Source organism: Podarcis bocagei (genome assembly GCF_964188305.1).
Source record: "Podarcis bocagei genome assembly, chromosome: 4".
Lineage (NCBI taxonomy): Eukaryota > Metazoa > Chordata > Lepidosauria > Squamata > Lacertidae > Podarcis > Podarcis bocagei.
The window spans coordinates 29,347,995-29,374,292 of NC_138128.1; the positions used below are offsets into that span (position 1 = coordinate 29,347,995).

Genomic DNA, 26,298 nt, shown 5'->3' on the forward strand with positions numbered 1-26,298 from the left:
ATTATTATTATTATTATTATTATTATTATTATTATTATTATTACTACTACTACTACTACTACACTGGTCTTAGGTGGGGTTACACTTCCATCAAAGGACTAGGTATGGAGCTTGGGAGTGCTCTTGAATCCATTGCTGTCCACCAAGGCACTGATAGCTGCAGTGGCCCAGAATTCATTCTACCACCTCAGGCTGGTAGGGTAGCTGCAGCCCTGTCCAGATTGGCATGGCCTTGGCTTGGTCATTCATGGTCTGGTTACCTCCAAAGCGAACTGCAACACTCTGCTTTCTGTGTTGTTGTCTCTGAAGACAACTCAGAAACACCAGCTAGTGCAAAATACAGAGACAGGGTACTAATGAGCTCCAGAAGGTCTAAACGTGTTGTATCACTTTTGTGCCATTTTCAATGGCAATCAATACATTTTGGGGGCTTATTCAAAGTGCTATTAACTTTTTAGGCCATAAATGGTTTGGGGTCAGATTATCTAAATGTACCCCTGCACCTATATGGCCTTTCCCATAGCATAAGTTCCTCAAGACCACTAGCATTCGTGGCTTTGGGTCTGATTGCTTGGTAATTCTGTTTTTTGTTAACAGGTGGAAGTTGTTCAGCCTCGGCCAGGTTGGGTTGAACTGGATCCTGAAAGACTGTGGACACAATTTGTTGGTGTGGTTAAAGAGGCAGTTCAAGGTAACCATGAAACTCAACATTAGCTGCTCTTCCAAAACCTGTGACCTTATGTGGATGGAGATAGCTTGGCTACAAGTATCCTCGCTCTGGTAACCTCCTGCTATAGACTTTTGCAGGGTGTCATATGTGACTCTGTCAATGGCCTGGAAGTTGCCATGGGTCCAGAATTGGGCCAGAACAGTATTTACTTGGAAGTTTACTGATGCTCGTGCTTTGTCTGCATTCCAGACCCAAAGTACAGGGTTTAACCTTTTAAAACCCCAAATGGCTCATGACCAGGTTTACCAAAAGAACACTCGTCCTATATTAGCATTAAGATGGGATATAATATTGAAACCCATTTAATGTGCCTGTATACCCCACATTGTTACCTTGTGATGCATGCCAGTTAATTTGGACCACATATTGGAGTATCTCAACAAAAATTCTGGGATCACCACCTGGAGGAACTACCATATTTTTCACTCTATAAGACACACCTGACCATAAGACGCACCTAGTTTTTAGAGGAGGAAAACAAGAGAAAAAATATTCTGAATCAAATGTTGTTGAAGAGGCTTTGCGCGGCTATCCCTGAAGCCAGAACAGCAAGAGGGATTTCTGCGCAGCCTGCATTCACTCCATAAGACGCACACACATTCCTCCTTACTTTTTAGGCGGGAAAAAGTGTGTCTTATAGAGAGAAAAATACGGTACTAGAAATTATTATTATTATTGTTATTGTTATTGTTGTTATTACATTCCGCACCCATCTGTGCAGCTTCCAGTGCACATAAAAACATAATAAAACGTCAAACATTAAAAACTACCCGATACAGATGTATTCTAAAAGTTGTGTAGTTCTTTATCTCCTTGACATTCCACACAGAGGGCGCCACTGCCGAGAAGGCCCTAATTGAATCCCGCCACTTGGTGATTGCACAACTCACCATCTCCATTTTAGGACCACATGAAGAGGGACTCTGCATGTGTACCAACCTTCCAAGTAAGGGGAGGATCCTGGCCCAATCAGAGTCCACCCTCATGGGAAGTATCTCTGCACATCTACATTGGTGCATGTGTAGAGCCTCTTTGCATGTATTCTGAATGTGTGGGTGGTGAGGTTGTGGTCACCAGCCACATGGGGAAGTTGTCCGAGCCCTATAAATTGAGTTCAGAGGGAGACATATTCATTGCTTTTAGTAAAGGAACACACTCACCCTTGAGACTTGCCAAAACTAAGCAACTTTTACTGCTCAAGGTTGGAGAATGTTTAATGTGATGAAATCTTATTCTGCTTTGCTGGAAGGTATGGTTTTGCGCAGCCTTCCTGATCCCTTACTTACAAATATAAATATCTGTGTTCTCTAATGCTCATATAACTTAATTAGGACATTATGTTACAGGTCCGTGTTACTAAAATTCAAAGCTGTGTGTGCAAAGTATCTCTTCCTACTGCCAAAGAAGCAAGCATTTTTATTTATTTTTTGAAGTTTTGCACATGACTCTCCCCAACACTCTGTATGTTCTTTGAATCACATGTCCAAGACTGTTTCAGTGGCCATATTGTTCAGCTGAATGAACAGCTGGCTTTTGTTTAGTTGCTGAATAAAGTGGAATGAAATTCTTTATGAATGAGTATGGGTGAATAGCTTCTGATACTAAGGCTACGTTACAGCAGTTGTTCCATAAAGTTCACTTCTCAGTGTCTGAATTTTTCTTTTAGCTGCTGGAGTGAAAATGAATCAAATTTCTGCCCTTGGACTCTCGACACAGCGAGGAACTTTCATTACGTGGAACAAGTATGTAGAGTGGTTATAATAGATGTTTGTAACCCTCAAAGACAAGCTTGTAAATGTGTTTGTTTTTAGATGAGGCTGCAGTTGTGCTGTGAAGCAGAAGTAGCTGCTCCTAAGTGTGTGTGTGTATGTATGTGTCTATCTGTCTTTGCATCAAATGTTCCTGCAGGGTTGAGAAGCAAGGAGCTCTTACCCACCCTTTCATTTTCTGATGACATTTATTTCAAAAGGCAGATTTAAAAGGTTGACCATCACCTACAGTGATGGTCTGACATTATTCTGTCAGTCAATCTCTTAAAGACATGAACTGTTTCTAAATATGCTGTCTAATTTGCCACTTAATATGCAGATACAGAAGGTGGCAAATTGTAGGTTCCTCCCCCTCAAAAAAAAACAAGAGCAGGTAGCCGTGGAATGTTGGGGTTGAGAGAAAGTACCTCAGCCAACCTAAAGGTGACTATTAGGACATCTTTGCTGTATTCTACACAGTCTCTCATTTGCTGGGCTCTGTGGAACTTCTGCCTGATGGGAACTGATGGGAGCAAAGTACAGTGCTGCTTCCTGATTGCTCTTAAAATATGACATCAACCACCTCAAGATGTTTTCACCAGATAGGCTTTTTTGCTTGGAATACAAAAATAAGGAGGAAAAACGGGCAGGGACTTCTGTTCTGTGTGCCCAACTTCTTCTTACTACCCATACAGTTTGAGTATGGTAACACTGCTCAGTCCAACTTTATGTGTGGGTTATAACTGTCAGAAGGGGTATAGCAATAGGTGTATTCAGTCTTTTAAACTGTAAAGTGAGTAAATCTTGCAGAAGTCTGATTATGTTCCAGGGACATAGTGTGCATTGCTTCAGAGACTTTAAAAATTAAGCTGACTTGGATGGTTTTGAAAAGAGGTTAAATTTCTTTAGAGCAAATAAAGCTTCTGATTCTCTGTGATCAAATAAGTAGCTTAAACTTCTTATTCTCTATGCATGTAAGCACAGCACAGCATACAGCATTAAAGCTCTCTTTTTTTAAATGAGATGTATGGGGGGAGAGGGGTTTGTTTGTGCTTTTTCGTTCTTGTTTTTATTAGGTATTTTATTACGTGTTTTGTGTTTAAACCTGTGTTTTTATGTTGTGAACTGTCCTGAGATCTACGGCTGAAGGGCAGTGTACAAATATAATGAATTTTAAAATATAATAATAAATGAATGTGTAGAAAATATTGAATTTAGGATTGTGCTACTAAAACCAGGTGGGGTTAAATAATGTTGCCTCTTAGGTCATAGAGCCATTTTGATTTCAGGTGAATTAGCGGTGTTGCACACATACCCCTCTCCCTCCTCTCCCAAAATGTGCACCCTCAAAATGTACACCAGAGTGGATTTTGATGGTGCACAGTGGGCTGCAGGGAAAAGTTCCATTGCACAAGTGTACTTTGTTGCACTAGTGGAACAGTAGCCCTGGTCATGAACCAAAGAGTTTCTGCATTCAGGCATGCCATCTCCCACTTGCAGTTTGAAGTTATTTATTGCTGGTTTGCAACATGAGTCAGTTGCTTATGTTTCTCCTTCTGGAAATGAGCCAAGAGTGAGCAAAATTTAGTAAGTGTCATTCACCACCATGCCTAATCATTGCCCAGCCATGAACTACCTGGCTGGCCTTCAGACAAACTGTTATATCTGCATCAGCTCTTTTGCCACCATCACATTGACCCAATCCAGAATCAGTAGTATGGGGATAATTGGACTGGTCTAGCTTGCACTTTGTGCATTGAGTACTTTTCATAAAGTTGGTGATCTCTTCCGCCTTTTTCAGGAAGACAGGAAAACCTTTTCATAACTTCATAAGCTGGCAAGATTTGAGAGCTGCTGAACTTGTAAAGTCCTGGAACAGATCTCTTACAATGAAGGTGAGGTAGCATTGATACCTTTACTAAAATACAGAGGAGTAGGTATGAAGGTATACCCTGACTTCAAAGCACCAAAACTTGGCCCTCCAGATGTTTTGGGACTACAACTCCCATGATCCCTGGCTAACAGGACCAGTGGTCAGGGATGATGGGAATTGTAGTCCCAAAACATCTGGAGGGCCGAGTTTGCCTATGCCTGACCAAGAGGAATGTTATGATTTGTTGTGGTGTTCCCAAGAAGCATGTTAGTATATTGCCAAGACGCCATAGCTGTCAGCTTACAGATTTGAAAATAAGGGGCCAGCAGCCTTGAAAATAAGGGACCAGCAGCCAAAATAAGGGACCTGCAGCCTCACCTGTTCCAGGCACTCCAGTCTTCCTGTCCTCCTGCAGTCTGGTCAAACTCATGCTGGTAGCTTCGAGAACACTGTCCAACCAACTTTGTAACCAGAGGATCCACTGAATAGAATCTGAATCACATGCACCACAAGGCCTATGCAGCCTCAACTTAAGATGGCTCCCCGGCCTGGCTTTGCACTGCAAAGTTTGCAGCAGCACGTGCAACAAAATGGCGCCCAGCATTCAAAAAACCCCTCAGCTTGCATTAACTAGCCGCACACAAGGCATGCAAGCTCCACCCCCCAGTCATTCTTAGACTTCTTATTGGGTGAGCAATACAGCCAAGCAACACAGTTGGAGCCTCCCTCCTCCCTGGCTGGCAGGGAGGGAGGGAGAGGAGCTGCTTCCTTTGAAATTTAAGGGACATCATTTAAGGGACATTTAAGGGACATCCATCAATAAGAGACAGCAGCGGGACATGGCGCTGAAATAAGGGACTGTCCCTTCAAATAAGGGACACTTGACAGCTATGCCAAGAAGCATGTTAGTATACAGTGGTACCTCGGGTTAAGTACTTAATTCGTTCCGGAGGTCCGTACTTAAACTGAAACTGTTCTTAACCTGAAGCACCACTTTAGCTAATGGGGCCTCCTGCTGCTGCCGCACCGCCGGAGCACGATTTCTGTTCTCATCCTGAAGCAAAGTTCTTAACCTGAAGCACTATTTCTGGGTTAGCAGAATCTGTAACCTGAAGCATATGTAACCTGAAGCGTATGTAACCCGAGGTACTACTGTATTGCCAAGTCCACATCAGGAGATCAGTGATAAATCTCTTAACATTTTTCTACAGCTAAATGCTTCTTTGAGGTGAGGCGCTACTTTGACCAGAGAAGAAGTGGGACGGGGATTTCTCCTAATTGAAATTGAAAGCCCTTCTATTGCCCTAACCCCTACATATGGAGCAAATAACAACTTGAAGGAGCTAATCATCTCTTCTCTCCCACCCATCAAGGAGTTGCATTCAGCGATTATTCACCAGTTTGCCTTCTGTGCCATGTATTTTGGCTTTGGGGGCCAGGTTTCAAACTATACGGATTCTATAAAGCAAGACTTGGTTACTTTTGCCCGCATGACGCTGTTGATAGTCTGGTCTTCATGAGGTGCACAGATACGTTCTCAGCTCTGAAAAGAAGGGGATTAAATTGAAGATGACCAAAGTGGTGCCTTCCAGTAGTTCCTGGCTGCATCCCCCCAATTATTGGCTGTGTTAGCCAGGACTAGTGGAAATTGGGACTCGCATGGTACAGAATATTGGACTAGTTCCAATAGCCTCCCAGCAGTTTCTTTGAAAGTTGTCCCCTCACTCTTTCATATATAAAAGTCCAGCAACATCAGGATAGCACCACGTTTTCTACCTCTGGGTTAAATTACTCAGCTGTTCCATTCAGACTCGGGCTTGGTTTGCATGTGTAGCGGTATGAAATTGTAGAGTGCCAAGGCAGAAGAATGATTTGCGACACTTCAAAATTCAGGTTGCTGCCCTATTTTTTTAAAAAAGAAAATCTTCATGCAAAGGAAAAACCAGCAAAGCTGGTATTAGATTTTTGTTTGCATGAAGATTTTTTTTTTAAAAAAACAAGGGTACTTTGAAACATGCAATTCCCCACCTGCAGTGGAGCAGGTAGTTCTACCCCATGATTTCTTCATTCTCCAACATGTATAGACCACCTCTCAAAATGGCTGCCAGAGGTCCTACCCCTCACCTGGGAACTGGCCAACCAAGTTGGCTTCTCGTTGAGCAGTATGGGATTGCTAGTCCAACCAGTTACTGAACAGGCTAACTTCATTGGGACTCGCATGGTACAGAATATTGGACTAGTTCCAATAACCTCCCAGCAGTTTCTTTGAAAGTTGTCCCCTCACTCTTTCATATATAAAAATCTTATCAGTGCTATTTTTCTAGAAAATAGAAAAATTTGCCTCTCTTGTTCTCTTATAATGGCAATGGTGCCCACCTGAGAGGTGCCTGAGTTCCGGTGAGTTCTGGCTGGAAAAAAAGGCCCTGCTTCTATATATACATTATCTTCACTTGAATTGCTTTGTTCATAGATTGTGTGTATGGGTAATTTCACCCAAACCCTCCCAAATGAAGTTTTGATAGAAGCCCTATAGGAGAGAATACCAAGTATTTATCCACTCAATCTTTTTTTCTTTCTTCCTTTTTTGGAACAGGCAGTGCATGCTGTTTGTTCCTTCTTTCACTTTTTCACTCGGAGCGATCGCTTTCTGTTAGCGAGTTGCCAAACGTTCACAACACAGCATGTCTCTTTAAGACTGGCTTGGATTTTACAACATCTACAGGAGGTAAGCCTTGTCTTACTATTCTCTGTAATGAGCTTTGTACGGGCTGGCTCTTTATTCCGGCAGAGGAACCTCTTTCAGGATGGTAGTCATAATAGAGCAATGTGTATTATCTGCTAAATTTCATTTGAAAATGTCAACTGCTTGATTTTATTTATTTATTTCACTCCCCTTTATATACCAGCTTACCACCAAAGCACCTCAGGCTGTTTATTATTAGTGTAGCAATTAGAGTGTTGGACCTAGGACCTGGGAGGCAATTGCACCTGCTTGTTGTTTTGAAAGAAAGAAAGAAAGAAAGAAAGAATACTCAGAAAAGATTTTTGAGCAGTAAACTGGTTTGATAGATAATCCACAACCTTCTAAAGGGGATTATCTAACACTAGATAACATAATGTTACTTAGCTCAATTTTGCTTTTATTATATTTTATTTTAACTTAACGCTGAAGTGTGTTATACTTGCCATCTTGAAATAAAACACGGTTGGTATGTGTTTGCTTTCAGGTAGAACAAGCAAGTAAAGATGACAATTGCTGTTTTGGAACCATTGACACGTGGCTACTATATAAACTGACCAAAGGTGAGAAGGATGATTAAACAGATAGAAAGCACATGGCTTCTTGCAAAGAAGTAGTTGGATCCAAAGGTTGTGCAAGTGGACTCTGCTCATACACGATTTCTCTGCCAGATACTGAATGAATTCCCCCTCCCATTGCAACCCATCTGTGACATAACCCATGCTGTTTAAGAGGATTCCTCCATCCCTTTGGAGAAGCTTTTCAGGAGGTGTCTAGGATGAGGGGACAAGAAATATATTTTACACAAGCAGCAGCCTTCCACTCATGCAACATTTGGATCGAAACCAATATACGTACACTCTGGAAAGGAACAATGGAAAGATTCCTCTGCTGAGGCAGCTCTAATTCTGCCCTGTGGAAAGCTTAAATTCTGTAATCTCACATTATCTTTGCTGCCTCATCCCTCAGTTTTCCTGAATTTTCCTTTTCTGAAAGTTTGCCTTACTGAATCTTTTTTCTTCCACTCTCCTGGTCCTCTGTGAAAACATAATTACTTCCTCCAGACCTATATTGCGCTTCTAAATAAGGTCCGAACTAGAAATGATTGCAGCAGACATGTTTGTTTAATCCCATCTGCTGTGCTTACATGTAAAGGGGGGGGGGTCACATCAAAGGGATATTGGGGTGAGGGGAGATGAACACTCTTGTTCTTGACCTTCATAATCCATATCCCTAACATGTTTCTCTCAACCTTGTCACTTTCGTTACTGGAATTAGGCAGTGGAAAAATGTTCATGTGAGGTACTCCTCTCCTCCTAATTTCTTTCAACATGTCTCTGCCCCAATTCATTGGTCTCCTTTACTCAAGTAACTTGTCTCTTCTCTCTGCATGGATGTGGACCCCCTAGCTCTCCAATTCCTGCCCTGCCGTTTGTTATTGTGAGATGGAGGAGGCAGTTGTTTACTTAGCCAGGAGTGGTTTCCTGGTTTAGCAGGTGGGAAGAAGAGAGGACAGGTTTTTGTGTGTGTGTGGCAGGGGTCTGAAGGTGCAGCATCACCCCTGGGTACTTTTTCTCTCCCTCAGCCCAACCACCACTTTTGTCTCTCTCCTTCCCATTCTTTGTTCTCCTTCCCACACATTTACGTTAGCTGCTTTCTCCATCCATTTCCTCTCCTGTGCCTTTCCTCCCCTCCAACTTCCGAATGCTGCAGCCTCAATTTCTCCTCAGCTGTGTTGTGCATGTGGGGAGCTGCTACTGCTGCTACGGCCGGAGGTGGGGTAAACAAATTGTTATGTACTAAAGTTCTCACCCTGGGCCAGCAGGGGGATACTGTAGATAGTTATGCAAATAAGGGATCAAAAGTGACGTTCAGTGATTGGATACTTTTAGAAAATTGTTACAGTTACATTGTACTTGAGCTCTATATAAGCAGGCTGACTGAACCCTTCAGTTCAGTTCTGTCCTGGCCTGTGAATAAACAAGAGCTGTTTGAAGAATCGCTGTGTCGTCTGATATGTTCCCACAACTTAACACAAATGGTGGTAGTACTAGTAGTACGTTACTTTGAATGAACTGCCTGGTTTTGTATCGGAGAAAAATTGAAAAGGATATCCTCTTAGAAGAAGACAACCGTAAACAAATGCTTGTCTGCAATAATGTGTTTGTACTTTTCAAATGAGGTGCTGAGCAGGACTCAGACCTCCAACATTAAGTTCCCACATCTTCACTGTAATCTTTTTGTGTTTTTGAGCATTCACTAGTATTTGTTCCTTTTAATCCCCAGGTACGGTGTATGCTACAGACTACTCAAATGCCAGTACAACCGCAATGTTTGATCCCTTCAAGGTATGACTAATTCTCTCTGCAAAGCTGCTTCAATGTTTACTCTGTATTGCTTTTAACTCCCCCTTTTTCATATGCATGTGATTTCAGCTGCAGTGGAGTGCGTTCATTAGCAAGTTTCTTTCCATTCCAGTATCAATTTTCCCCCCAGTGGAGGACACAAGGTTAGTCTAATAAATAAGCCCCCCCTCTCTGATTTAGTATAGAAGTGGCACACTTTTCACACTTCTAGAATATTTATTTTTTGTTCACTCATTATAGTTTTGATATGAGGGCAATAACCTTTAATGTCTTATTTTTATTTTAAGTCATAAATTTGGAACAATTGATGCTGAGATATTTGGAGTGCCTATTGCAATAGCAGCTTTGGTAAGTAAAAAACCTTTTTTTCCCTTTTCCCTTAGAAATATTTTTAGATCCAGTTGGGTACTAGTCAAGGATATTAGTCCTAGTAGAAGTCTCCAGAGAGAACTTTCAAAGTGCAGGCCAGTCTGTGGTGTTTCTGCTACGTCAGGCTGAACTTGCCTATTTTGAAGTTCTTAAAATGGGTGCCAGTTCCTTGGAGTGTGGCACGCCACTTCTGTGCAGTACTTTGTTATCTAATAAACAAATTCAGTTCAAGAAATAGTTCAGTATTGTATGTGACGAATCTTAAAATCAGCAACTTCCTTCTACGTCAATTATTGTCTTCTGTGTTTACTTTCTCTTTCTCCTACAAAACATGCTTTTCCTAGCCAGAGGGCATGCTTTTTCAGTAGCCATGCACTTGCCCTTTGAAGCTTTCGCTTTGTTAGAGTGAACTAAATTCTAATATAACACGGTTGAGGGAACCTTCATATCCCTTCAACCTAATGGGTTCTATTCAACACTGTTAGGGGCATTCTGGGAAATTGAAAAGCTGGCTAGATCCTGCCACCTAGTGCTGCTTAGAGAGCCAGGCAAGAAAACAAATTTAAAGGGATCCAGGGCAAAGATTTGTAGTAAGGTCCAGGCAGTTTTCCTAGTATGCTGGTTGCTGACGCTGACTCTGGTCTTACTGAAGTATTGGACATAAATGTGGCAACATTTCACCTGTTTAAAATTTTAGCTGGATAATGAACCCCAAATAGTATGCAAATCCAATGCCACATGTTGTTTGAGCCACTGTCAGTCAGTGTAGACAATATTGAACTAGATGAAGCAAGGCTTTGCTTTGACATTAGGCAGTTTCCTATGTTTCTGTCCAATTTCTATTCCTATTCCTACTCCTATTCCTGTTATTCCCCCCCCTTCCTTCCAAAAAAGGAAAGTACATACACTAACACAGAAACATAATTACCTTGACAACCTGGTTTGTTTGTTTGTTTTGTTTTTTTGTACTGAAGGTGGCAGACCAACAGGCAGCCATGTTTGGAGAGTGTTGTTTTGAAAGAGGTGATAGTAAGGTCACCATGGGGACTGGTACGTTTTGGGATGTTAACACTGGAAGCAAAATTCACGTATCTACGAAAGGTAAAGCCTATATGTTTGCGTTCTGAAAATGGCTGACAACAAACACTTTATTCAAATATTTATATACTGCTATATTGTAAAAAAATAAATAAAACCAATTTACAATAGCAACTATATATAAAAAGATAATTAAAACAAAAACAAAAAACTAGAGAGGACCCACCAACCAAAATGGAAAGATATTGCCTGCATAAACCTGGAAAACAATAATTTTAGACTCAGTCATTTTCAGCATGGAATGTTACTTTTATTTTGTAATGAGGTTCTAAGGCAACTAAGGCTTGAATCCTGAGATAGATTAACTTGAGGCTGTTCATGGAAGAAAGGATTCCTGTCCCCTCCTATCCACGTCAGTCACCTGCTACCCTGCAAAAAACCTCACTGGAGGGTCGGTGAGCCCTTCTGAATAACGGGGGAGGAGGTGGAAGCTACTTTGTGGATGGAAGCCATAGATATTAATAAGAAAATATATAGTTTTTCAAGATACTCCCTTAGTGTGGCCAACATCTGTCACATGTTCAAATCATTATCCCTTTGTGAGAGAATCTACAAGGAGCAGCTGTTACTAATAATGCTTACCAGTATTTGGAATAGAGCTTCACAGATTCATTCATTCATTCATTCCTACCCAGCCTTCTAGGGCAAGCCCTCACCAAATGGCTTACAATAAAAATGCTAAAACAATTGAAAAATAACAATAAAAACAGCATAAGGTAAAATCATATAGATTGATCAGTCAGGCAAACTGCTACCATCCATAGTATTTTTGTGCTGGGTGCTAGGCTGTGTTAGTCAGCTGTAGGAAGGTGGAAGGGCCAAGTGCAGCCCTCTTCGGGCTCCAAAAATAACATACTATGTCCCACTTTCAGTCTTTTTTACAAAGCAGTTCTCAAATCAGTAAATATGCTTCGACTTTAGTAACTAGCTCCAAGACCTGATGGCTTCTAATAGTAGTTCTAGGGATTGTAGACAGTGTTCCTTGATACAATCATGATGATGGCTTTTGGCATGCCTCTTTTTTTTAAAAAAGAGAGAAATATATATAAGTGGGCAGTTGAGAAAAATGAGGAAAAAAACCAGAAGTGGGCACTTCCACCAGGAACAAACTGTATGTTATTGGGTTCTTTCAAGAGTTCCAAAGTCAACAAGGGCCTGTGACTGATTGATATCATGCATTGTATACATGTAATAAAATACTGTTTATGTTAGAAAAGTGAATGTGGTATAGTAGTTAGGATGCATAATAAACTCATGTCTTGCAACTTTAAGGCTTGTATCCAGTGGTTGGTTGGAAGATTGGGAAAGAAGTGATCTACTTAACTGAAGGAAATGCTTCTGATACTGGGAATTCTATTAAATGGGCCCAAAGCTTAGGTGAGTAGCATGAATTAACTCTTTGAGCCTGAAATAATGTAGGGTGCAAAGCACAATCTTAGGACTATGTTTCTAGTTTTCAAATGTAGGGGTGAGATTTAGTGTGTATTTCTTTAAGTGAGCTGAAGAATTTTCAGGTTTTCACTTACTGACCTTTTCTCAGTGCTCTGTACAGGCATCACTATAGTTCAATGGGACACTCCTGCCAGGCAGGAGAAACACTCAAGGAGGCTGCAAAGCAGAGCCAGAAAGGGGTGTTGGCTCCAGAGGGGGCATGACTTGTAGAGAATCTTGCAGGCCAGATTGAGAGACCTAGTGGACTGCTTTTGGAACCCAGGCCCGGGGTTCTCCACCCAGTCCTAAATACGTTTACTAGAGAGTGAGCATCATGTGCACAATAAGACTTGCATCTGAATAAGCATAAATAGTATTGTGCTGGAAGTCAGCAAAAGGGGAGGACAAGATACAGGGTCAGTCTCTGTGTGGCTGAAGATCTGCCATAGCCTAGCTACTCCCCACCCCCCAGTAGGAAGTCCCGAGATCCTCATGATGCTGATGCACTGCTACTTCTCCTTGTTGTTGTCGTCACTGCTCTCGCTCTCTGCATGCAAGCAAGCAGCGATAACTGTGTGAATGGCATCTTCTGCTTGACTTGCATTATCTCTCCAGAGGCTCTATGGCAGGCACAGGCAAACTCGGCCCTCCAGATGTTTTGGGACTGTGACTCCCATCATCCCTAGCTAACAGGACCAGTGGTCAGGGATGATGGGAGTTGTAGTCCCAAAACATCTGGAGGGCCGAGTTTGCCTATGCCTGATCTATGGAATGGGCATGGAGGGAGAAGGCAAGCAAGCTAGTAGGGGTGAGAGTGGCAAGAAGGAGGTGGGCTCAAGGACCACACAAAACCTGGAGCCAGCAGTGGCAAGATACCAAGAGATAATATTAACTGAGCTGCCAGTTGCAGGGACTACTACCTGTTGTAGTAAAGAGTGCTCAAGAAATATTTTTCTTTTTTTAATGCAAAGAGTGTAAACCTTTGATTTTAGTCGAAAGGGGAAAACTTCAAAAGTTTGGGACATATTAACCTTCCTATTGTGTGTATTTTTACAGGTCTTTTTACCAGTCCTGAAGAGACATCAAAAATAGCCCAGAGTCTAGTAAATTCAGGAGGCGTTTGTTTTGTTCCATCTTTTAGTGGATTGCAGGTAAAATGACTTTATTGATTTGCTGAAGTGACGTTGGCTTCCAAAATATATGTGATCATAAAAAAGAAATACATTTCATTCAGTCTTCATAGTTTCCACTTTTCATTGGTTGTAAAATTATCTTGTGAATAATGGTCCACTGCTTATTGATCTTCATTTCCTTTTTCTTACTATGCTGCCTCTTTATTGTCATTTGTAAGTTTTCCCCCCCTTATAATTTCAGTCCATTCTTAGACATCTGCCATCAGAACAAATTCCTGCATATCTTATTTTCATATCTTTTTATTTTAGATCCCAATGAATGACCCTTTTGCATGTACTTCTTTTATGGGGATTACATCTTCCACCACCAAAAAACATCTTGTTCGAGCTGTGTTGGAATCTATAGCTTTCAGGTACTAAGCCAGCATATCCAATTAAATCTCCAACACATGCTTTTGCGCTATTATTTGATTATACACGTTCCATCACTCTGTGCTGCTCTGAGTTCTGACATGCCTGGTTCCTACAGAGTTCACAGGGTTACAGAAAAATTATACCCGGGTCTGTGGGCCACACTCAAGTTTCCACAAAACGTTGTGGATCTCTACTTACATGCTTTCAGTTCAAAGCAGCCCACTCTCTTGCAAACCAAGGCAGGGAAAAACCCCTATAAAGTATTTCCCCTTCCAATGTCATAGAATTGATAGAACCTGTCTGAAAACAGTGTCCCTTCCTCTTTGCTGCCTAATCTTTAAATCCAAACTGAGCAGGTAGAATGTCAATTCTAGGCTGCCTTCACTATGGAAAAGAAAATTAAAGGCTGGCAAATACCAAAAGTTACCACTGTTATTGCTAACGTTTTAACATTTATGTAAAAGTAAATGATTCAATATTTTGGTTGCTCAGAAGCTTAAAATAGGTATTTGCTCTCTGTTTCTACGGTAACTAGTGTGCCTTGTCAAATATTATTATTCTCAGTTGTGACCTTCCGTTCTGCTGCTGTAGTGGATAGAGGTCATACACCAGTAGTAACTGGGAAATCATACCCTGCTCTGTGTAGACTAGACTAATGCTGGGCAGTGTTAGTGACGTTACTTCTGTACGAGGGGTTGTTGGTGTGGCACTCACTGGTGCCATTCCGCCTGCTGCTATCTCCTACGACAGAACATCTCAGTCAATATACTTTCAGTGGGTGCTAGGAGTGAGTACCCACCCTCCCTTCTGTTCTGAACAGCAGAGAGATGCAGAACATTTCACTCCACAAGTGAGTACAGCATTTAGCTGATGTAGGTGCCTTGTCCCCACTTTTTGGGAGGAGGTGGGGGGATGCCACATTCCAGATGTGGCAGACATGAAGCCACACACCCCACAGCAACCATTTTGTGCTACATCACGCCCTGCAACAGCCCTTATGTGACCACCACCCACATGAGTTTCTCAAAATTCCAGGTGTGCTTACTGACTCTAAAAGGTTGGTGCCTCCTTGCCCAGAGGCTTTGAAATGCTTTCCTCATTGGGGTTAGGAGCTCCTCATCACAGTTTAGTTTCCACAAGCAATGCAAAACTTTTTAACTGATTTGGTGGCTTGCCCGGTGATTCTTAGTAAGCCTATAATGTTCTGCTCTTTGTGGGTTTGTTGAATATGCAGTTTTACTGTCTAATTTACACCACTTTAGCCTTTGAGAAAGGTAGCCTAAAATGTTCTCATGCAATACAGATGGGAAACATGAAGAGCTGTACAGCTCCAGGTTATTTTAAAATAGCTCACTTGAAGCCCATTATGAAAACTTATAAATTACAGTATCTCACTAGTTTTGAACTGTGGTTTCTTGTAACTGCATACTGAGCTTCTGAAGTTCATGTAACTTTTGTATAAATGCTTTAATTTCTATTGAATCTCTTTTGCAAGAAACAAACAGCTTTATGATACCATCACAAGAGAGATGGACATCCCACCTACGACCCTTCGGTATGTTCATTTTATCTCTTACAATGTCTGTGTAAATTTTTCTTTTATGTGGAATCATCCATTGATTTAAGATGCCCGATAGATAGCAAAACTTCCCAGCTGCCTTTATGTTGTTGGAAACGCTACAGTGAGCAGCCTTGTGACCATTTGTATAACATTTTGGCAAATCGTAGATTTCCGATTTACATTACAGAAGTGTAGAATGTTGTTAGTCTGACGGTCCTTTTCATGGGCAAAAGATCTAAAATTGTATGGGGAATCTTTTTCAGTCTGAGGGCCACATTTCTTCACGAGAAACCTCCCAGAGGTGATGTTCCTTCCATAACAGGCGGGGCCTCTTCCAAATATGTGCAGGGACAGAGCCATCCCATGTTCTTCCTCACAATACACACTCGCCATCTGTTCATTCATTTCCCTCTCCCATTTCCCTCTCCCCAGCTGCCTCCATTCCTCATCCAGCACAGCACTTAGGCTTACAGAAATCTCCCATTGTTGTCCATGAAAACTTTTTTTTAAAAAAAACGAATTACAGCCTTTAAAATATTTGTTTGGTTGAGGCTCCTGTTTCCTTCTGTAGAGCAAAGACACTTGGCACGACGGAGGGTGGTCTGGCTACATAAACAGCATATAATCTAAATCAGACAGAATTTCCAGAATCCAAGCATTAAAAGAATATGCCTTTTTCCTTCTCCCCGCCCCCCCCTCTCTCTCTCTCTCTCTCACAGAGCTGATGGAGGTGTCAGTAAAAATAATTTTATAATGCAGATGACGTCTGATCTGATTAACAAAACAATAAACAAGTCTGTTTGTACAGATATGTCTTGCCTTGGAGCAGCTTTTCTAGCTGGCCTTGCTGTAGGTATGTAGTATTCTGAAAAGTTGTTTTCCTCTTGCTCTTTCTCCATGTTTTCCATATCATAACTGATTTCCGGATTGCAAACATCAGCAAGGTTTTGCCTCTAAATATTCCCAGAAGTTCATGTTCCTTATTTTTTCACCTGAATACAAACTATCTCACTGTGCTGCTACCTGCATAAATATACTCTAATTTGGATAGCAACTAAACACTGCAGATTCCACTGTCAGAACACCCTTTTCTTACCAGATACTCTGGAGTGGGAGGTTATCAAAGAAATCACATGCAGGCATGTGAGATTTAAGTATGGGGATACACACGTGTACCTGATGTATTGTTTCGTAAAGAAATGAAGTTAGTTTAAAGCAATATCGTTCATAACATAAGGCTAGACTTATGTTATGTCTTGGGTTAGAGTCACCCAGTCATCTTGACCTCATCTTGAGAGATAAGTGTTGCGGGAGGGCGGTATATTTTATGGTTTCTTGAAAAGCTGGACATTGTGGAGCGGAGAATCTAAAAACAGAAGCCTACCATTCAGTTAAGCAGGACACAATGACTACTGGCCATGATAGCTATTTTCCACAGTAATGCTTTCTCAATGCCAACTGCTGGAAGGCACAGGAGGGAGAGTGCTATTTTGCTCGGATCCTGCTTGCAGGTTTCCCCACAGGCATCACAGGACTAGATGGGTCACTGATTCAGCAGGTTCTTTCTTAGGTTATTTCAACACCTTTAGGTGTTAAACACTATGACACCAATAAAATGCTTTGGCTCCAGTCCTCCAAGGTTGGTTCCAGAGGACAGTATGACTTCTGCTCAGCCTGGGGGAATTATCTTGCAGGAGCCTGCAGGGTTCAATCTTTTCACCCGTGCTATTCAACATCTATTTGAAGCCAGGATCTGTAGCACAGTGCCAACAGTATGCTAGTGCGACCCAGCTTTATCTTTCTGTTCTGTCAGTACCGGAAGGGGTTGTGCTGGTCCTAAAGCAATGTCTGGAAGTGATAATGGGCTGGATGTGTGCCAATAAATGAAAGATTGGTGAATATGTGGTTCCTGAGTACGGGGGTTGTGAGAACAGCCCTGTCCTTGATGGAGTTGCGTTCCCCTTGAAGGAGCACCTGCATAGTTTGGGGGCACTCCTTGAACCATTATTGTCACTTCAGGTCCAAGCGGCCTTGGTGGCTAGGCATGCCTAGATTCATCTTTGGCTGGCGTGTCAACCAAGGCCTTCCATAAATAGGTATAGCCTGGCTATAGCCACTGATGCCCTGGTAACCTGCATGCTAGACAACTGTAACATGCTCCACCTGGAGCTGTCCTTGAAGATCATTCAAAAATTGCAACAAGTATAAAATGTGATGGGCAGAGTGCTTATGGCAGTGTCAGACTCCGCACATGAAACGCCCATTGAAAAAAGTAACTGACTACCAGCTATTTTTCTGGGCCGAATTCAAGGTGCTTATACTTAACAGTTAAAGCCCTGAATGGACTGGGGCCCTGATAAGGAAAAATGCTTCTCCCATGCTAACTTGTCCATACCTTAAAATCAATAATAAGGCCCACCTGGTGGTCCTTGTGCAGGATGAAGTACCTGAGTACAACAGCAGGGCACCAAGTGCAACAGCACTCTCCCCACTTGTGATTCCAAGCACTTAATATCCAGAGGCATACTGCTCATAGCCATTGTGGCTAGTAGCCAAAGATCTCCTTATCCTCTATAAATTTGTCTAATCCTCTTTTAAAGCCATCCAAGTTGGTGGCCATCACTACATCCCATGGGAGTTAATTCCAGCTATGCACCGTGTAAAAGAAGCATGTGATTTTGTCCATCTGAAATCTTCCAGCATTCAGTTTCCTTGGGTGGCCCCATGATATGGTATGACGAATTCCAGATGCAACATTTATGTTTTTCAGCTTGGGAGTGATTTTTGTTGTTGTTGTTTTGTTATGTTTGTTTCTAGGATTCTGGAAGGACAAAGAGCAACTGAAACAGCTGAGGCAAACTGACATAGTTTTTAAGCCTCAAAAGGAGCCGGAGGAATACGAACCAGCCATGAGCAACTGGGTGAAAGCTGTTCAACGTTCTCTCAGTTGGTACAGCCAGACATCATAGAAACTGGGTTATTGCAAAATGTTAAATTAATATTTTAGATTATATTTATAGGACAATGCAAACACAACTGCAGTTCTGTTTTAGAGTTCGTTTCTGCTTCTTCCGTGAGGTTAATTAAAACATACCAGCTGCCCCTCTGGAAGTAGCCACCTTCAAGAGACTGAATGCCAAAGTTCCCAAGGGGCGACTTCCTGTAATAGGCAACTAAATGTGATGACAAAGATACCTTTAATGCAAAAGTCCTAGCTGATTTTTTTGTTCTTACATTACTGTTGATGTTTTACCTTAACGCAAGAAGCTTCTATGATAAGTTGAAAGTAGCAAAAAGCACCTTGTTCTTCCAGACTTGTGATTTCATCCATGTATCCTGATCTGCAACCTAGCACAGAATGTGGCTGCTTGCCCACTGAGAGTTGCCTCGCAGTAAGAGGCACTGAGACAACTAAGCTGACTGACCTCTGCTTTCAGTGATGATCTTCACTTCTTTATCTGTCTGAAATTAAAGCCTGGCCACCTGGGAGAGATCAGCTGAATTGCCAGATGATGTTGGAAATCAGTTAGCAATCCCCATGGTATATAGGTGAGGAAAGGTTTAGGAATCCCTGTGGCCAAAGGTAGTGATCCATTGCTGCTAATGCAGATTCTTGGGATTCCAGAGAGCCCCAGCCTTTAAATTTTTTTTTAATCCTATTTAGCTGCTACATTTAACCAATTACAGTTGATGTTTCCAAATCCAGAGTAGGTCAGGATTGTCTTCTGCTCTTTTTGGAAGGAATATGTCACCACAACTAGATCTCCCCTCACCCAGTTTAATTTTCCCTTGTGTTCATCTGTTTTACTTGCATTGTTTCAAACTCTACCACAATGATTCATTTCTATCCGCAAATACAACCTGAATATAAAATAGATAAGGTAGAGCGTATGTGAAATTGTGCTTGCGCATCTAATGTCTTTGTCAGCAGCATTTAAGCCCAAGCCCAGTTTAAGAGAAAGCAAACCCACCAAAAGGGTTTTAAATAGAGTACAAGGAGTTATTCAAAGGGGAAATTGCAGTCTACTTCCAGGTACAATAAATTCATGCAATAATTGTATAGTTGTTGTGTGTAATGCAGAAGTCTTTGCAAAGGCTACCGCTTCTTGTTACCGGGAAATTGCACCCATACTTCATCATTGTGTCACTGGGAAAGCATTTTTCTTCCAGCTAGAATATGTATATATTTTTTGCAGATCAACCCTGTATAAAATTGTGGCCAAAGAGTTATGGATATCTATTGACTAGTGACAAGTCTCATGCAATTTTATGTACTCTCTAAAAACATAGGAAGTTGTCTTTCATTGAGTCAGACCATTCGCCCATCTAGCTCAGCAGTGCCTACCATGGCAGGCAATGCCTCTGCAGGGTTTCAGACAGGATCCTTTCCAAGTTCCAGCTGGGAATGTTGCGGATTGAACCTGGGACATTTTGCAGTGAAAGCAGACGCCCCTGCCATTGAGTGATGGCCCTTCTAAAGTGTTTCTGTTTGGTTTTTATTTTGGGGTGGTGGTAAAAATAGGCTTTATAGCAAAGTGAAATAGATCTCTGGCAGAATTCTCTCTAGGGCCAGGAAAATGAGTTGGAAGGCCACCCCCAAGGGTCATCTAGTCCAATCCCTTACAATGCAGGAATCTCAGCGACAGCATCCATGACAGATTTGGGCACCTGAGCCAAACAACAGAATGGCATCCCCCACCTCTCCACCAGGGAAGAAAGAGTGAGTGAAGATCTACATCAGGAACAATGGCGGGGGAAATAAAGCTACACATCAGGATCTGCTGCCCCTAGGGATCCTGCCGCCTGCGGCGGTCACCTCACCTTGCCTCATGGGTGGGCTGGCACTAGCTTTCAGGTGTGCAAAGGGGATCTCCAAGCTCAGTACACTCTCCATAAAGCAGTACTTACACATATTCCATCCAGGTAGGCTGGGCTGCCAGACTGATGCCACTTTGATTCTGAAAGTGAACTATCCTTTTCATCACTCTCAAGAACTTTTCCTTTCTTTCACCTCCTACCCAAGCCTTCCCATCCCTTAGGACACGCACAACATAACTTTGAATGCAAGGAGAGCACTATGATCTTCAAAGGCATTCAGACAACTAAACACTCTTATGTCCTTCCACACCTACCATACAAATTAAAAGCACATGATCCATGCTAGTTCTGCACAATAGTGACTAACTTTTCATCCTAGTTAGAATTGTTAGGGAAGAATTCTGGTTTTTCCTGCCATTTGTCACCATGCAATGGTCTTAAGTGCCTGAATGCAAATGGGGTTCAAACTGGAAATTTTCTGTGACAATCTGTACTAATTATTTTTATCTGCCCATAGCCAGGGCATCTTGTGAACTGTGTTGTGTATTTGTAAAAGGTTTTATTTTTATATTGGTCAGTTACAGGTGTGCACTTGTTCCTTATTATGGACTATTGTACATGGGTTAACATGACTTTGTGTATGTGTTTATACACATTTGAGAAACCCAGACTATGCAATATGTGTGCACAAGAACTGAAGGTTTATGGAATATTTCTTCATATTGTAGGCCAGTTCTATGGCAGATTGTTTACTTATAAACTGTTACTCAGCTGACTGTCTCTACCTTGCAGAGATACTAATAAGATTTCTAATTCATTAATAAAATCTTATTGCACTGCTCTGAAAAAGTGGAGATTGTCTTTTTTTAAATTATATCTTATTAAGTTTCAACATTTTTAGCCTATAATCAAATCACGTCTTTTTTCTTATTTTTGTCAACTTCCCACCACATTTTCCTTCTTGTTGTTTCTCCCCTTCTGCTGCACCTTATCAAAAAATGGAGATTGTCAATATTGGTCCCCACTGTCTGTGTTTGAGACCTCTGTACAGTGGTGCCCCGCAAGACGAATGCCTCGCAAGACAGAAAACCCACTAGACGAAAGGGTTTTCCGTTTTGGAGGTGCTTCGCAAAACGAATTTCCTATGGGCTTGCTTCGCAAGACGAAAATGTCTTGCAAGTTCCTGTGGGGTTTTTTCCTTTTCCCCCCCTTTCCCCAAGCCGCTAAGCCGCTTATCAGCTGATCCTAAGCCGCTAAGCCGCTTAACAGCTGATCCGCTAAGCCGCTAATCAGCTGATCCGCTAAGCCGCTAATCAGCTGATCCGCTAAGCCACTAATGGGCTTGCTTCGCAAGAAGGAAAAAAACGCAAGACGAAGAGACTCGCGGAATGGATTCTTTTCGTCTTGCGAGGCACCACTGTAATAGTTTCAAAGTTATGAATAACTTATTAACCATATGAAGAATTAAAATTTGGATATATAACTACATATATAATGTACTAGTTCACCAATCTTTTAGTGTATTTGTTCCGAAAAGTGTTCCCCCCTGTCATGAAAATGACAACCCCCAATGGGAGTTGGTTCAGGCTGAGAAGGGGGAACTTGCTGCTTAATTGCTTAGAGCCATTGATGGACTCCCCAAATATCCAGTTCCATAAACAATTTTTTTTAAAATTCAAGTGTGGTTATTTGGTCTAAAAGCACCTTCCTTTCCCCTTCATAATATTTTGTTTCCCTCTTACATTAACCCTTTCTGCCTGGAGAGATATACTATACAGTACAGTATTTCCTTTTCCACTGGTTTTATTGCACACTGAAGATGCCCTAGGCTGCAGCTTAGAAGACTTAAACAAGGAGAGGCCATAATTCGTCAATGCTGCAGCACTAATAATAATAATAATTTTTTTATATGGTAACTACACTCGCAAGCGATAACTATAGGGGTATCAATCACAACTTGGAATATATTTTCACCTTTGGGAAGCAAAGAGTTCCTCTCCTAGGTCAAGTGTCTAAACCTGCAGTGAGGAACAAAGTCCAATATCATCTGGTGGACCATAACTCCCATCAGCCAGAGCCATAGGGAGGGAGTTGTAGCCTAGCAGCAACCTCTGGAAGGTCAGAGGTTCTCCACTCCAAGTCTAGAGGGCTGGAGGGCTGTGTTTGGCACCTGGGCTTGTGGTTCCCCAGGGTACCTATGCAATCCTACACAAAATAGGGTGGTTTGAACCTTAAATGCAGAAACTTAGTATTTTTTCCCTATTATCAGCAGCCTGAATAACAATAGCCCAATACTGGAAACAACCTATAGAAATCCCCACTGAAACCTAGGTAAATAATATTTCGCATGTGGCTCTATCCGAACGCCTTACTTGCCATAGAAGGGTACTTTAAAGATAGGCACTTTTGGCGAGACATGGCTTGCATTCTTTTCCTTTATAAACAACCCCATTGAAGGATACAGTGGTTACCCAGACCTCTTTGCTGGTTGCGAAGGGGCCGCCCATATCTGTTCAAGCTTCAGGGCCCCCAAAATATAGGTCCGCCGCTGCTCTAGAGCAGTGTTTCCCAACCGGTGTTCCGCGGCACACTAGTGTGCCGTGAGACATCGGCTGGTGTGCCGTGGGAGGAAGGCGGGCGAGTCGGGCGGTGAGAGGCGGCGGCGGCGGCGAGGATCCGCGTCGAGCCGGGGGCGGCTCCGCGGTGGTGGTGCCGAGCGGCGGGGCAGCGCGCGCAAAAGGGAGGATCCCTTCCTGCGGACACACTCTCTACCGAGACTCAGAGAAATCAACCTCCGGGAGAACGGGTCGCCTCCGTTCTGCCTTCAGCAGCCCATCTCTGCCTCCCAACCGTCTAACACTTGGTTACTCCTTCCGAGTTTAGCTCGCCGCCGCGCCGCATTCCTCCTCTCCTTTCCCCGCCGCCGCCTCAGCTGCCCTCGCTCTGCTGCCTCCTCCCACCCCGGCAAGGGGGAGGGAAAAAACTTTCGCTTTTGTGCGTCCCTCCCGGCGTGACGCTGCGCGCTGACATCACGGGGCGGGGCTTTAATGGTGGTGTGCCGCGAGATTTTTTTCCGGCTAACAGGTGTGCCGTTGCCCAAAAACGTTTGGGAAACACTGCTCTAGAGGCATCTGAATTTAGAGAGAGTAAACGGACAAAGCACTTTTCAAACTATATAGTCGATTCCTGCCGATGTGAATTCAAAGGAACTTAACCTCCCTGAAATAAATGAGAATTCCTTATGGGGAAACGCCAATGGGGATTTTAGCGATAAATACCGGCACAGTTTTCAGATTCAAGAATAATTTGTGGGCAGCACAATTTGAAAGGGTGATTATCACGTGGTAGGCTGCGATTCAAATGGCCTGCTTCGCAGCTTCCGTAACCTTCTCTTCTGGATGCCAATGCCAATGCAGCCACAGCCTTATCAACCTAGATTGATGGGCGGAATTAGCAGCTCCCGTATAGTTAAAGCCATGGTTTTGTATAGTTAAAGCCATGGTTTTCCCAGTAGTGATGTATGGAAGTTGGAGCTGGACCATAAAGAAGGCTGATCGCCGAAGAATTGATGCTTTTGAATTATGGTGCTGGAGGAGACTCTTGAGAGTCCCATGGACTGCAAGAAGATCAAACGTATCCATTCTTAAGGAAATCAGCCCTGAGTGCTCACTGGAAGGACAGATCGTGAAGCTGAGGCTCCAATACTTTGGCCACCTCATGAGAAGAGAAGACTCCCTGGAAAAGACCCTGAAGTTAGAAAAGATGGAGGGCACAAGGAGAAGGGGACGACAGAGGACGAGATGGTTGGACAGTTTTGTCGAAGCTACAAACATGAGTCTGACCAAACTGCGGGAGGCAGCGGAAGACAGGAGTGCCTGGCGTGCTCTGGTCCATGGGGTCACGAAGAGTCGGACACGACTAAACAACAACAAACATTTCCCAGTGGCGGGGGCGGGGCTTCCGACGACACGCCCCCTTCTCCCTCCCCCTCCCCACAGGTTGCCTTAAAGCCCGTTCCAGAACTTGAGCCCCGCCCCTTCCCTCTTGCCCGTCCGCTTCCGAGTGGCGGCGCCGATTGTGTACACACAGCCACGGGGACCAATGAGAGCCCGGAGACGCCAAGCTCCGCGCGGACGCGTCGACCAATGGGCGAGCCGGGTCGCCAGACGCCGCCAAGCTTGTGCGGGGGAGAGAGAGCGATAGCGAAGCTGACAGAGGCGACTGTTGGGGCTGCTGAGGGAGAGGCGAGGCGGACCGGCCGGCTGGGCTGCAGAGCGACCGGAGGCGGCGGCTGAGGCCGGTAAGAGCCATTAGGGTCCGACGACGACGGCGGCGGGACTTACCGGGTCTTTTCTTTTTTAATGGAGGTGTGGTGCTAAGGCTGCCCTGCCCCCCCCGGTCCCGCACTCCTTTCTCCTCAGAAACCGGCGTCGGTGTTTTGCAGACGGCCGTTAGGCCCCGACGCTTCTCTCGTGGTCTTGAGGCCGGGAGGGTGAGGAGAGGCGGGTCGTGCTCTTTGCCGTCGCCGCCGAGGGCGCTCTCCGTTATAGAGCTCCGTTGGTGGAACGTGAGGCTCCTTGAGGTTGTGGGTTCGAAACCCACGCTGGGTAGAAGGTGCCTGCATTGCAGGGGGGTTGGGCTAGATGACCCCCGTGGTCCCTTCCCAACTCTGCAATTCTGTGATTAATTCTGTTGCCGGGGAGCTTTATCTCCCCCCCCCCCCACTTCCGCGTCTCCTCCTCTTCCTCTAGCCTTGCGAATGTGCTTCCCCTGGCCGGTGGTGGGGAAGGGGGCGCGCTCTCTCCTCAGACCCCTGCAGCCCTTCCACGCACAGCCTGTCCTCGCCTTCCCTCGGATGCCCGTTTGGATCCACGAGGCCTCCAGAGCGGTGCTGCCCAACCCTGGCGGTCGCGGGAGCCTTGGGCACTACTGCTGTGACTTGGGAAGTGCGCACTCGGCGCTCTGGGCACCCCTCCCCCCACCTACCCCACCGCCGGTGGTAAACAGATGGCCAGAGCCTGATTATTGTTTCCTGCGAGGCTTGTAATCCTGAAGGGCTGGGATCGGAGGTGCAACTGCCCTGGTGTAGGTAACTTGGTGAAATGTAGAACGTTGCATGAATCCATGAATAAAATGGCTGTGGCTGTAGGCTGCTGAGGTTTCCTCCGCCACCCCATGGGGTGCAGAGGCTTGTTGCACACACGCACACCCCCCCCCCCAATTTGGGACTTGGTTTTTTTATTTTTTTAATTACGCTTCACACCAGCTTCCTTTATTTTGCCTTGTGCCAACTTGTGACGGAAGTTGGTGCAATAAGGGCTACTTAACTGCTTTAACTGTTTAGAGTCCCGATTCTAAATATGCCTGCTTCAGGAATGTGTTTCTGTGTTCACTGTGGCCTAACTTTGTTTAGGGTGGAAGTGTCCTTACACATGTTTTACTCAGAAGTAAATCCCACTGATTTCAATGAAGTTTAACCCCCAGGTAAGCATATGCTAGATTATTTATTTATATTTTAAAAAATATTTTTTGGGGGGGTTATTTGCCACCCTTCATCTCAAGATCTCCGGGCTTGGCCAAAATGTTTATGCAAACCACGTACCATTCAAAAAAAATATGGTAGTGTGCAAATATTAAATAAATAAAGGACCATAAAATCTATGAAAAATACACTAATAGAGGAGTAAAATATTTGCCATTATTTCAAACTGACCTTACCAAGCCAAAACACTCTTATCTATGTTTTGAATAAAAATCCAGAAGCAGCTGAAATGAGATAGTGAAATAATGTCTGTAGCTAGACATTCTTTTGTGTCTGTGTTGAAGGGAGGGTGGTAAGGGTACTGAGAAACATGATTATGTCCCAGATTTGCCATGAGTTGCAACCTCAGGCAGTCAGAACTGTTTGTTACTAACCTGGGGTAGGGCATTTGAAATTCCAGGACTGACATTTCTAGTGTTTGTCTTATCGACTGCCACATTTTAACTTCTCTCATACAGAAAAACACAATTATGTC

At 43.4% G+C, this 26,298-nt stretch overlaps 2 protein-coding genes across 6 annotated transcripts in view; both read left to right on the top strand.

Annotated features, from left to right (window-relative positions):
- Nucleotides 1-21,130, top strand: part of GK5 (glycerol kinase 5) — a 31,065-nt gene extending 9,935 nt beyond the window's left edge. The window contains exons 2-16 of the mRNA XM_081190361.1: nucleotides 598-691; nucleotides 2,397-2,472; nucleotides 4,280-4,373; nucleotides 6,945-7,076; nucleotides 7,579-7,654; nucleotides 9,378-9,439; nucleotides 9,527-9,600; nucleotides 9,745-9,805; nucleotides 10,801-10,927; nucleotides 12,197-12,301; nucleotides 13,412-13,506; nucleotides 13,798-13,901; nucleotides 15,398-15,457; nucleotides 16,183-16,316; nucleotides 18,281-21,130. Coding sequence (XP_081046487.1) covers nucleotides 598-691; nucleotides 2,397-2,472; nucleotides 4,280-4,373; nucleotides 6,945-7,076; nucleotides 7,579-7,654; nucleotides 9,378-9,439; nucleotides 9,527-9,600; nucleotides 9,745-9,805; nucleotides 10,801-10,927; nucleotides 12,197-12,301; nucleotides 13,412-13,506; nucleotides 13,798-13,901; nucleotides 15,398-15,457; nucleotides 16,183-16,316; nucleotides 18,281-18,432 — 1,446 coding nt within the window. The 3' untranslated portion in view covers nucleotides 18,433-21,130. The remainder of the gene's footprint in view (nucleotides 1-597; nucleotides 692-2,396; nucleotides 2,473-4,279; nucleotides 4,374-6,944; nucleotides 7,077-7,578; nucleotides 7,655-9,377; nucleotides 9,440-9,526; nucleotides 9,601-9,744; nucleotides 9,806-10,800; nucleotides 10,928-12,196; nucleotides 12,302-13,411; nucleotides 13,507-13,797; nucleotides 13,902-15,397; nucleotides 15,458-16,182; nucleotides 16,317-18,280) is intronic.
- Nucleotides 21,131-24,417: 3,287 nt separating this feature from the next.
- TFDP2 (transcription factor Dp-2) overlaps nucleotides 24,418-26,298 on the top strand; it is a 39,229-nt gene continuing 37,348 nt past the window's right edge. For 3 of the 5 annotated variants that reach the window (XM_081190538.1, XM_081190540.1, XM_081190543.1), the window contains exons 1-2: nucleotides 24,418-24,581; nucleotides 25,695-25,765. The gene's annotated coding sequence lies outside the window, so the exon portion shown is untranslated. Of the gene's footprint in view, nucleotides 24,582-25,155; nucleotides 25,367-25,694; nucleotides 25,766-26,298 lie in introns of those variants that run through there. The other 2 variants (XM_081190539.1, XM_081190542.1) reach the window with 2 other exon arrangements.